Here is a 12,859-nt window from a genome sequence, read left to right on the forward strand (position 1 = left end):
ATAAAAATACATGAAATCAGTCCTGGAGCAATCCAGAAAAGTAATGGGTTGAAAGTCACATGTCTCATGAGTTTATATTTCAAATCTGAAGAGATTTCAAGTCATACAGATGGTAATCATACAGATGGCCAGCCATATAATCAATAATCACACTCTAATGGCCGTTCATATAGACCGCATTCACACAAACAGACACACATATATGAAAAATGTTGAAGAAGGAAAAAAAAGACAATTATTTGTGCAAAAAGCCGATCGCTAAGTTACGCCCCCAAAAGATGACAGGTGCGTCACAGCTTGCGTCATGAGCCGTCACGAGAGAGCGCCAGAATTCAAATAAACAATATTCCGTGTATCTTTGACTTTTTTTTTAGTGGATGGTCTCATTCTGTTTGTGACACTGTATGCTACAAAACCATGTTTCTTTTTACTACCAAGATGCAGTAAGTTATTCCATAACGGATACAACAATAACTGTCCCCGAAGAAATCGGACGTAAACAAAGGAATTACCATCCATATTACAACGTTATTGCTTCGTTGGACTAAAAGTGCTCTATGGGATGTTGTTCAGTGGACCCTTACCTTTCTAACTAAACCGGGATTTACAGCTGTGGAAATGTTGAAGAAGGAAAAAAAAGACAATTATTTGTGCAAAAAGCCGATCGCTAAGTTACGCCCCCAAAAGATGACAGGTGCGTCACAGCTTGCGTCATGAGCCGTCACGAGAGAGCGCCAGAATTCAAATAAACAATATTCCGTGTATCTTTGACTTTTTTTTTAGTGGATGGTCTCATTCTGTTTGTGACACTGTATGCTACAAAACCATGTTTCTTTTTACTACCAAGATGCAGTAAGTTATTCCATAACGGATACAACAATAACTGTCCCCGAAGAAATCGGACGTAAACAAAGGAATTACCATCCATATTACAACGTTATTGCTTCGTTGGACTAAAAGTGCTCTATGGGATGTTATACAGTGGACCCTTACCTTTCTAACTAAACTGGGATTTACAGCTGTGGATGCGTTTATGACTCGTGATTACTATGAATCTGGTACGTACTGCGTTTTGATTATGCATGTTTTGATGTGTACTGCTTACACAAATTTAGCAAATATATTCCTTATAAGCTTTCCATTGAAAAACAGCGATCTATCGTCGATGTTTGAGGCTTAGACCTTTAGAATGATATATAGTTTGTCAAGATTAAGTATGTCCCTTTTCATTTAATCTATTCGTAAACATTGACACGTGCAAACAAAGAGCGTTCAGTGTGCCAGCGTTCAGTGTGCCGGCGTCCAGGTGCAGGTTAACAGGATAAAATATAACAGTGCATGACAACGATTAGGACTGCTTGATGGCCCAGGGCCAGCATGAAGGACTTTTGGGCCAGTTGGTAGAATTATATGGGTCCCGTAGCTCGAGGCAGCTCAGAGACTTAGGTCATGGGGGTTGGCAGATGGATGTGGAGGAGGGGTTTGAGACAGACATGGCCTTTTCGTCGCCCTCACCCACTAGATTCAGCACCCTCTCTCAGGGTTCGGAAGCCTACTCTGCATTTCTTCCCCCCAAGAGTGAGGGCACAAAGCTTCACCTGTCTTCCTCTGAGGAGGTTGATGTGGCTGGCCATGACCAGAATGAGACTGGAGACTCTTCACCCCAGTCCATCCAGTATGAGGAGCTGTTGGAGGTGGTGACAAGGGCTGTAGCAAAATTAAAGTAATTTTCCAAACCTGTACGTAAAGTAATTAATTTATCTCAATGAGAAGCAGGAAGAATGTCCAAGAATTAAACTGGATGAGCGCTTGCTGCACTCTAAATCACCTCCTCCACACCGGAGCCTTCTTTTCTTCCCTGATCTCCATGCCGAGGTTGCGAGATCATGGCAAAGGCCATATTCAGCTTGCTTATTCAGCCCCAATGTCACTAATTATTCCAGCATTCCGGGGCTGAAGCAGCATGGTTATGGGGTGATGCCTAGGGTTGAACAGACACTTTCCTGAGTCAGCATCGTCCCTCCGGTGCTACCCACCAAGCCGCTCAGAACAGCTTTGGCTTTGGTAGGTAAAGCTTTCATGGCAGCGAGTCAGGCTGGCGCATGCCTGTACACCATAGCAGTGTTGCAGGCATACCAGGCCAACCTGCTTACCTGAAGAAGACCTGGACGAAGGTAAACAAGTCAGCTCCGATTACATCAGGGAGCTGGGGAGGGCCGCAGATTTGTCAATTCAAAAGGGTCACATTTACTGTGGTACACCCTGAGCAGGCTCTGGTGATGGAATAAGTTTTTACCCTCTTGAGAAAGGAGGGTATAGAGCACGTCCCTCCGCTCGAGAGGAAGTCCAGGTTTTACAGCTGATATTTCATTGTTCCCAAGAAGGATGCGTCCCATCGTAGATCTGCGCCAACGCAACTGCTCAGTCAAAGACGTTCAGATTCAAGATGCTGACGTTGAAACTCAAATGCAAATCAGGTCTGAGGACTGGTTCATCATCATAGATTTGAACTGTTGGGTCTGATGGCAGCAGCGTCAAAGATGATAACTTTTGGCCTGCTGTACATGAGACCCCTGCAGTGGTGGCTCAGGACTAAGGGGTTTTCTTTGAGCGGCAACACATTTCACATGATCAATGTCACGCGGTGCTGCCTTTGTGTCTTAGCCATGTGAAAGAAGCCTTCATTCCTGTCTCAGGGACCTGTGTTGGGTGCTTCGTGTCGTTGTGTAACATGCACGATAGACACATCCCTCACGGGTTGAGGAGTGATCATGAGTGGTAGCTCAGGCCAAGGTCTGTGGGAAGGCCATCATCTCTCCTGGCACGTAAATTGCCTGGAGATGCAGGCAGTGTTTTACTCTGAGCAGACATCCTGTCAAGGCAGGGGCTGAGGCTCGTGGAATGGAGGCTCCACCCTGAGGTTGTGGGGCAGATTTGGAGTATTTTTGGCTGGGCTCAATTCAACCTGTTTGTGTCTCTGGAGACCACTCACTGTCCTCTGTGGTTCTTCCTTACGCATTCAGCTACTTTGGGACTGGGTACCATGGTACAGATGTGGCCGAGGCTGCATCTCTATGCCTTTCCCCCAATTGCTCTACTCCCAGGAGTTCTGGAGAGAATCGGCCGGGATGGGGTTCAGCCTTGTACTAGTAGCCCTGTTCTGGCCGCCCCGAGTTTGGTTCTTGGACCTCGTGTCCCTTCTCGACGGGTCTCCATGGGAGATTCCGATCAGGAGAGACCTTCTGACTCAGGTGGGTGGCACAATTGTTCATCCTCAACCGGAGTTATGGAAACTGTGGGTGTGGCCACTGAGGGGTCACAAAGAGGTTTAACAAGAGTTTTTCCGATGCAGCATCTCATTTCCTTCAGGGAACCATGGTTACATTTGTAACCTTTGCTCTGGTGTAGCAATTGGAATCAATATGTCCAATAAAAAAATGTCCAATATCACTGGTATGTAAGATTTTTGTTGTCATAACTTTATTTATTAGAAAAGGTATCGTGTCAAAAACAGCCAATCTGAGCGAGATTGATAATAGAAAAAAAAAATTTAGCCCTGCATTTATATTATTCTCTATGTCCTTTTTGGAACTTGAAACCTGACTTTCTCTGTCTAGACAGAGTTAAACAGGTGAAACATTCATCAAATTATCTTTTATGTGTTCCACAGAAGAAAGTCATACAGGTTTGGAACAGCTTTAGGTGACAGAATTGAGATTTTTAGGTGAACTATCCCTTCATGCATTGAAACCTCTCATGAAAGTAAGTGATTTAGCATGAGTTGCTTATCCTGTTATTTGAAGCACTGAAGTGTGTGGATGTTTGCACAGGGTTCGTTTGTGGCATCTGATGTAGACCAGCTAAAACAGGCCATAGCAGAGTGCAAGAGACTGATCCTGGAACTGCCAGAACATTCAGAGAAACAGAAGGACACAGTCATCAAACTGATCCACCTTCGGCTCAAACTACAGGAATTAAAGGTTTGCACTACCAGTCAAAATTTGCAGACAATTATTGGTTTTAATAATTAACAATGAACAAAGTGAAAATAGTACGGTGGCTGAGAAAACACACACACACACACACACATGCAAATAGTAAAAACTCCAGCAAATTAAGAAAACGTCTTCATTCGTTTGACAACACATGTGCTGCAAATACTCACAACATGACCAAATACAGAAACGCGCTGCAAATACTCACAACACAACCAAATACAGAAATGTGCTGCAAATACTCACAACACAAACAAACATGGAAACGTGCTGCAAATGCTCACAACACAACTAAATAACAGAAACGCATCCGTTTGACAACACATGTGCTGCAAATACTCACAACATGACCAAATACAGAAATGTGCTGCAAATTCTCGCAACACAAACAAATACAGAAATGCGCTGCAAATACTCACAACACAACCAAATACAGAAATGTGCTGCAAATACTCACAACACAAACAAACATGGAAACGTGCTGCAAATACTCACAACACAACCAAATAACAGAAACGCTCTTCAAATACACACAGACCACATGAGAAATGTTTAAGGGAAGCGCAACAAGTGACAAACCTTTCTGGGACATGCTTATCAATGTCTACTCTGAAAGGCAAGATTTTTGTTTAACACCCTGATCATATGATTCCTTAGCTTTTTTGGATATTATTAGCCTAAATAAGCTGACGAAATACACAATTAATGTATCTGAGAAATGTTTCGTAAGCTGGCTAACTTTCTTTTACAACTTCCCTTACGAAAATTAACCATGGTTTTACTATTAAAATAATAATAATAAAATAGACATGGCTACTACTATAGTTAAAAAATGGTAACCACAAATTAACCATGGTTTTGCTACACTAACCATAGTTTAACCATGGTATTTGTATAACTGTGGTTATACAAATGGTAATCAATACAGCAAAAAAGGTTACTACAATTTTACTCAAATAAAACCATGGTTAATTTTCGTAAGGGTCGTTGAGGTCCACTTTAAACATTTCCCTTACAAAAATTAAACATTTTTAATAATAAAATTGTTTTATTATAGTAAGAGTGTAGTAACCACTTTTTTTGGCATATTGACTACCATTTTATAACCACAGTTTTACTAAAAATATCATGGTTAAACTATGGTTAGTGTAGCAAAACCATGATTAATTTGTGGTTACCACGGTTTAACTATAAATAACCATGTTTTTTGGTTTTATTTGTAGTAAATCCATGGTTCATTTTCGTAAGGGTTCTGTTGTGGTCTGTGCTTCTTGCAATGTGTTTCTGTATTTGGTAGCGTTGTGCATATTTGCAGCACGTTTCTGTATTTGATTGTGTTGTTGTGAGTATTTGCAGCACGTTTCTGTATTTGGTTGTGTTGTGAGTATTTGCAGTACATGTGTTGTCAAACTGATGATGATGTTTTCCTAATTTGCTGGTGCTTTTTCATTTGCATGTTTTCTCTTAAGTTGCAGCGCAACTGTATGCGCATGATGGCGGCGTGCACGGACGCAGCGGCTTTTGGCTCCCTCACACGGTGTTTGTTTTTGTTTCTGTTGTTTGGTATGAGCACGATATCCTGCAAAACTCTGTGTTACAGTCGGCAGGATTTATTGGACATTGGATTTAAGCATAAGATAGCCATCACTGCCAGCTTTCACCACACTAATAACATACCAGAGGAACTGGCCAAACCACCGGGATCTCCGTGGTCCGTGGTCTCCGCGGCAATGTGAGAGGAAGCAGAAGCAGGGAAGTCGGGCGGCCCTACGAACAAAGCTCAGGAAACATCCATTCAAGCTACCACTGCCGAGCCTATTTCTTGCCAACGTTAGATCGATTGTGCATAAAATGGATGAGTTGGAACTTTACATCTGTGAAAACCGTTATGTACACCATTGTTGTGTAATAATCATAACTGAAACCTGGCTGCACCAGTTGATCCCGGATGCCGCCGTACAGCTAGCAGCTAGTCGAATGATGCATCGCTGTGACAGAAACAAGAGCTCCGGTAAGAGCAGGGCGGCGGACTTTGTTTATATATTCATAATGAATGGACTAATAACAGTGAAATCATAGATACTCATTGCTCACCTGACTTGAAATATATGTCAGTGAAATGCTGAACATTTTTTCTACCAAGAGAGCTAACTGTAGTGATTATAACGGCTGTTTATATACCACACGATGCCAATGCAAACAATGCTCTTGCCCTTCTGTTAAATGTCATGGACAAACAACAGAGCATGCACCCTGATGGTGTTCACGTCATAGCTGCGGATTTCAACAAAGTAAACATTAAGTCTGTACTTCCCAAATTACATCAGCATGTTAAGTGCCCAACCAGGGGTGAAAATACACTTGACCAGGTGTACACCAATATTAAACATTCGTACAGAGCTGTTCCTCTTTCTCATCTAGGCCAGTCAGACCACCTTTCTCTGCTTCTTATTCCAGCTTATACTCCTCTTAAGAGAAGGATCAGACCACACAAGGTGATCATTAGAACTTGGCCTTAGAACAGGACTGTTTTGCTAACACCGACCGGGACTTATTTCAACAACAGGACTTGGCTGCATATACAGAGGCAGTTCTATCCTACATTAAGTTCTGTATTGAGAATGTCACTGTGGATAAAAGCATACGAATCTTTCCAAACCATAAGCCCTGGATGAACAGTCAGGTCCGCACACTTCTCAGAGACAGAGATGCTGCCTTTAGAACAGGTGACAAAGCTCTATACAGTGCTGCGAGAGCTAAGCTGCGGAGAGGGATCAAAGAGGCTAAGGAGGTCTACAAGAAGAAGATAGAAGATCATCTCTCAGGAAATGACTCAAGGTGGATGTGGCAGGGTATACAGAACATCACAAATTTCAGGGGCTGTGCTACTACTGCAAGGACTAATCACTCTGCCCAACTGGCAGAGGAGCTGAACTGCTTCTTTGCACATTTTGAGGCAACCCAGCAAAATACAGTCTCATCACTTCGGCCTATACCAGCAGGTAACACCCACATACTCACTTTACAGGAGCATGAGGTGAGAAGGGTGCTTAGATCAGTGAACCTGAAAAAAGCAATCGGCCCTGACGGGGTACCTAGGAAGGTACTCAGAGCATGTGCTGACCAACTGGCACAGGTTTGCACCAATATCTTCAATCAGTCCTTGACACAAGCCATCATACCACGCTGCCTGAAGTCAGCTACCATCATACCAATCCACAAAACATCCTTGCCAAGCAGTCTTAATGACTGCCCAGTGGCTCTTACACCAGTAATCATGAAGTGCTTCGAGAGGCTGGTTTTGCATCATATTAAAGCTAGTCTTCCTTCCACCTCTGACGAGCATCAATTTGCCTATAGAGCGAATATATCTACTGAAGATGCTATAGCTCTAGCTCTACATACTGGACTGAGTCATCTGGAAAAACAGGGAAACTATTTCAGGGAGCTGTTCATTGATTATAGTTCAGCATTTAATACCATTATCCCGGACATCCTATTAAGTAAACTGGCCAACATAGGACTTCCCACTCTCACCTGCTACTGGATTAAGGACTTCCTGACAAACCGTTCTCAGGGTGTGAAGATGGGTCCTTATGTCTCCTCCACCCGCTCACTCAGCACCGGCTCTCCACAGGGTTATGTGTTGAGCAGTCTACTGTACTCTCTCTACACCTATGATTGCAGCCCAGTTCATCGCAGTAATACCATCATCAAATTTGCGGATGATACAACGGTGATTGGACTTATCACTGGGGGGATGAGACGGATTACAGAGATGAGGTCCAGCAATTAACATCATGGAGTTCAGTTAACAACCTGACTTTAAACACCTGTAAGACGAAGGAGCTCATTGTAGACTTCAGGAAACATACGACGGATCCGCTCCCCCTATATATCAACAGAGATTGTGTTGAGAAGGTCCAAAACTTCACATTTCTGGGCACCCTCATCTCTGCTAAGCTATCCTGGATGGCACATATTACAGCGGTTATCAAGAAGGCACGGCAGTGTCTACATTTCTTAAGGATCCTTAGGAAAAACAATCTGAATGGAAAGTTGCTGGTAAACTTTTATCGCTGTTCTATTGAGAGTGTGCTGATGTATTGCATTACAGTATGGTATGCTAGCTGCTCTGAGGCAGAAAAGAGAGGGCTTCAAAAGATCATTAAAACTGCAGAGAGGATCACTGGCAGACCCCTTCCATCACTGAAGTAGGTATATAATTCTCGAGCCCTCAATAAGGCCAAAAATATACTAAAGGACTCAACACACCCTGGGTTTCACTTGTTTCAGCTGTTGCAATTCGGGCAGGCGTTACCGGTGCATTAAAACAAGGACTAGAAGATTTAAGGACAGTTTCTTTCCTAGGGCCATAAACATTATGAACTTCAATATGCGTTGACCTCATATATATTTTTCAATTTAAATGTCAGTCTTATGCCGAGTTCACACTACACGATTTTCAAACTCGTCAGATTGCCGTTGTTTTCACACTGCGTGACTATCTGGGGTAGCATTCAGTTGCTGCTGTGTTCACACTGCACGATGGATTGGCGACAGGGGGTTTCACATTGCATGACTTCACAATAGGAAGAATCGCCGACAGCTCTGTGTGGTGCAGGGTTGCCAGGTTTTCGCTACAAATCCCACCCAATTGCTACTCAAAACTAGCCTGAAAATAGCCCAACTGCTTTCAAGGGGGTCCCCCAGTAAAAGTCGCGTGTGGGGGGTAAAATACACATTTTTTTGGCGGGGTTCTCCTGGTACAAATCACGTTATTGGGGTCGCTTCAACCTGCTGACATAAAAAACAACCGACGGCAATCGTGGATTTGGCAACACTGGTCCGCAAACTACGTTTCATATAACTCCTCCCCGAACTTCCCGCTGCCCTGTATCTTGGTCTCTCATTGGCTGTAGGTCATCGCCGATGTGTTTTTCAGTCAGAACTCATTTCACACAGCGTGATTGTGAATATTTCACGGGCGTCGGAGACGTGTCGGCGATTCCCTCAGATCGCGTCTTTGATAATTCACACTGCGTGATTGTCACTCGCATGAACGAGCACCGATTTGCCTCATAATGTCGGGCATTTGTCGGCGATTTCGCAAAACCTGTCGGCGAGTGAAAAATCGGGCTAAAATCGTGCCGTGTGAACTCGGCATTAGTGTAATAGAATTTTTTTTTCCCACTTCGAATACAAGACTTGGTGCAATACACTATTATTGTGCAATATAACTTTGTTTTTGTAGTCAATTCAACTTATTAATGTTTTGCTGTACGTGTATTATGTGATATATGTTAAAGGGAAGCTACTCTAATTTCATTGTACATGGTATAATGACAATAAAAGCATTCAATTGAGCTCTCTCTGGGTCACCGTAAAATAGGCTTTAAACAAAAATACAATATTTTTATTAACACATTTTTTAATTTCAGTCAAAGCTAAAGTTGAGCTAAATCTTTCATTGTCTTTCCCCATTAAATGCATATGTTAATTAAAATGTGATGTACACATTTACTTTTTTTTTTGTTTACTAGATTTATAATGTAAGCATCATAAAAAGTATGCAAATGCATTAATATGGTGCTATGCAAATGTTAAAAAGTCATGGCCTAATGGTTAGAGAGTCGGACTCGTAACCCAAAGGTTGCAAGTTCGAGTCTCTGGTCCGGCAGGAATTGTAGGTGGGGGAGTGAATGTACAGCGCTCTCTTCCACCTTCAATACCACGACTGAGGTGCCCTAGAGCAAGGCACCGAACCCCCAACTGCTCCCAGGGGGCCGCAGCATAAATGGCTGCCCACTGCTCATGTGTTCATGGTGTGTGTGTGTGTGTGTGTTCACTGCTGTGTGTGTGCACTTAGGATGGGATAAATGCAGAGCACTAATTCCTAGTATGGGTAACCATACTTGGCCACATGTCACGTCACTTTCACTTTCACTCAAATGTTACTCTGAAACACTCTGCTGTTGTATAGAATATATATCAGGGTAACTACTCTGTTTCTGTATCCACTAAGGGTTCCTGATTTAGATCAAAACATTTTTTTGGTTGATGAGAAACATAAATTCAGTTTTGGCTAGTGGTAAATTGTGGAATTTTGTGTTTTACTGTTGTGTTGGATATAAACAGGACCCAGAGGAAGATGAGCCGAACCTGCAGGTTCTATTAGAGCATCGATTCGCAAAGGAGAAAAGCAAGAGTGTCAAACAGATGTGTGACAAGTGTAGCACTATCATATGGGGCCTCATTCAGACCTGGTACACCTGCACAGGTCAGACCATCTCAACTGAACCCAATGCAACATTATATTAAAAACACATTTGATTCAGTCATTAAGTACTTTCGTTCCAAACCATTACCCAAAGAAAAATGATTATGCAGCTCATTTCAATAAAACACTACTTTCATAAAACTTAAAGTTCCCAGTGGCTGTGAAGCACCTAAAAGAACAAAAATACTAATAAATCATGATAAAACTATAAATTCCATAAATATCCAATGTAGTCCGTATGACAAGTTCACTATATTCCAAGCTTTCCAATATTATTTGTATTAAAAAACTAATAATATAAATGATTAAAGTCGGCATGAAATCAAATTCTTATAATTTAATGGTGTTTATTATATTTCAATATACGATTTCAAAAACGTTAACCTCCCCTCCCCAGTCCTCAAAACGACTCATCTTCTCTTCCGGTCACAAGCTATGGCACAAGGACGGAGCTAGTGACATCAAGTCAAGTCAAGTCACCTTTATTTATATAGCGCTTTTAACAATACAGATTGTGTCAAAGCAACTGTACAGCATTAATTAGGAAAATATTGTGTCAATAATGCAAAATTACAATAGTAAACACTCAATTTTCAGTTAAAGGCAGTTCATCATTTAATTCAGTGATGTCATTATCCAGCTAAGTTCAGTTTAAATAGTGTCTCTGCAATCAAGTCGACGATATCACTGGAAATTAAGTGTCCCCAACTAAGCAAGCCAGAGGCGACAGCGGCAAGGAACCAAAACTCCATCGTTGACAGAATGGAGAAAAAACCTTGGGAGAAACCAGGCTCAGTCGGGGGGCCAGTTCTCCTCTGACCAGACGAAATATTTATACTAGAAAACAAGACAAAATACTAAGGAAGAAAATCATTTTTTGCAGTGTATATGTGCTTTATTTACATGCATCTCAGAGCGGCTCTGTTCACAGTAAACACTGCTCCGCACAAACTCTTATCATTTACATGTGTGGAGCGTCTCAAACTCCATCTCTGCATGTTGTTGTGTGTTTGTGTTTATTATAACGTTCATCTGGCAACGCAACGTGTGCCATTTCATCAGATCTGTAAGGTAAATAATTTATAAACCTACGCAAACACTGGAGAATACGTCAATATCTTTCTCAATATGCTAACTGTTCATCGCGATTTCAAAATAAACGTTTAAAACCCTCGCTTTGAGTTTACACGTTTTGATGTCCACATATTCTAGAAATGACAGTGGCTGTAGCATTTCTATCATAAAGAAGTGGTCAAATATGAAAGATTATATGGACATTTGATTGTTTAGTCAATATTAAACAAGGATTAGATCGCGCTGTAACGTGTAAAAACTATTTACAATTTACACAGGCCGTTGGCACCCTCTGCAGGCATTTGATTTAATACATAACGTACATAAGCTGTGATTATAGGCTATTATTGCATTATATATTTTAACCGTTTTGTTCAATAAAACCATGATTACTTGCTTTTTACATTTTATTTGAACCAATTATTATTGCCTCATTGCTATTATATAGGTATTTTAAGTCATTTTAAAGGCTATTGTTCACTTACATCTATTTTTATTACCACAAAAACAAAACAAAAAAATTAATTATAGGGCCCTATGAAATCCGTTTTATTCCCAAATTAATATTTTTTCCATTTTAATTTTTCTATACTCTGTTTTAATGGTTAAATTAAATTTTATTAATCAAAAAGCCTGTCTAATTAATTGAGCTTTACAGTTTTATCTTTACCAAATTCTGTTTTCCATTATTTTCTGGATTCCACTTTAATGGTTCCATTAAATTTTAATAATCAAAAGCTCCTTTAAAAAGTGGTTTTAAATTATAATTTTAATAATCAAAAGCATCTCTCATGAACGCATTAATTAACATTTCTGCATTTGACATTGAGAGCATCAGTCGTAATTTAGATATATTTTTGAGAAGGAAAAATGCGTTTTACAAATTCTAGGAACGTGGCTTTCAAAGGAAAGATTGCTATCAAATAGCACAACTAGGTTCCTAACTGATGACGAAGAATTGACAGAGCAGCCATCAATTTATATCGACTATGCATTCCATTAGTTTTTCCAATTGGTATGTTTTGCCAGGCCGTCATCATCATAACAGTGAAAGCTAACACCATGTTTCCTGATGATATCTCCCAAGGGTAACATATAAAGCATGAAAAGTAACGCCCCTAGTACTGAGCCTTGAGGTATTCCATACTGCACTTGTGGTCGATATGATACCTCTTCATTCACTGCTACGAATTGATGGTGGTCAGATAAGTACGATTTGAACCATGCTAATGCACTTCAACTAATGCCAACAAAGTTTTCTAGTCTATTCAAAAGAATGTTGTGGTCTATAGTGTCGAATGCAGCGCTAACACTTTAAGTACTTCTTCATATACCACAGCAAAAACTATAGTCTGTGAAAGTTCAAACATGATTAAAGGCAAGTGTAGTCAGTAAAACAGAAATACACAATTTACAAGCATAGATAATATAAACAGTAGTATTCAGGCACAGAAATTTAATAATTAAGTGTAAAATAACACTGCATAGTGTTCACTGTGTGAATTCAATT

General features: G+C 40.9%; 1 protein-coding gene across 1 annotated transcript in view; it reads left to right on the forward strand.

The window, feature by feature from the left end:
- Nucleotides 1–12,859, forward strand: part of def8 (differentially expressed in FDCP 8 homolog) — a 181,624-nt gene that overhangs the window by 72,744 nt on the left and 96,021 nt on the right. The window contains exons 4-5 of the mRNA XM_016459739.1: nt 3,831–3,980; nt 10,134–10,275. Coding sequence (XP_016315225.1) covers nt 3,831–3,980; nt 10,134–10,275 — 292 coding nt within the window. The remainder of the gene's footprint in view (nt 1–3,830; nt 3,981–10,133; nt 10,276–12,859) is intronic.

The sequence above is a fragment of the Sinocyclocheilus anshuiensis genome, unplaced genomic scaffold (genome assembly GCF_001515605.1).
Source record: "Sinocyclocheilus anshuiensis isolate Anshui unplaced genomic scaffold, SAMN03320099.WGS_v1.1 scaffold1022, whole genome shotgun sequence".
Lineage (NCBI taxonomy): Eukaryota > Metazoa > Chordata > Actinopteri > Cypriniformes > Cyprinidae > Sinocyclocheilus > Sinocyclocheilus anshuiensis.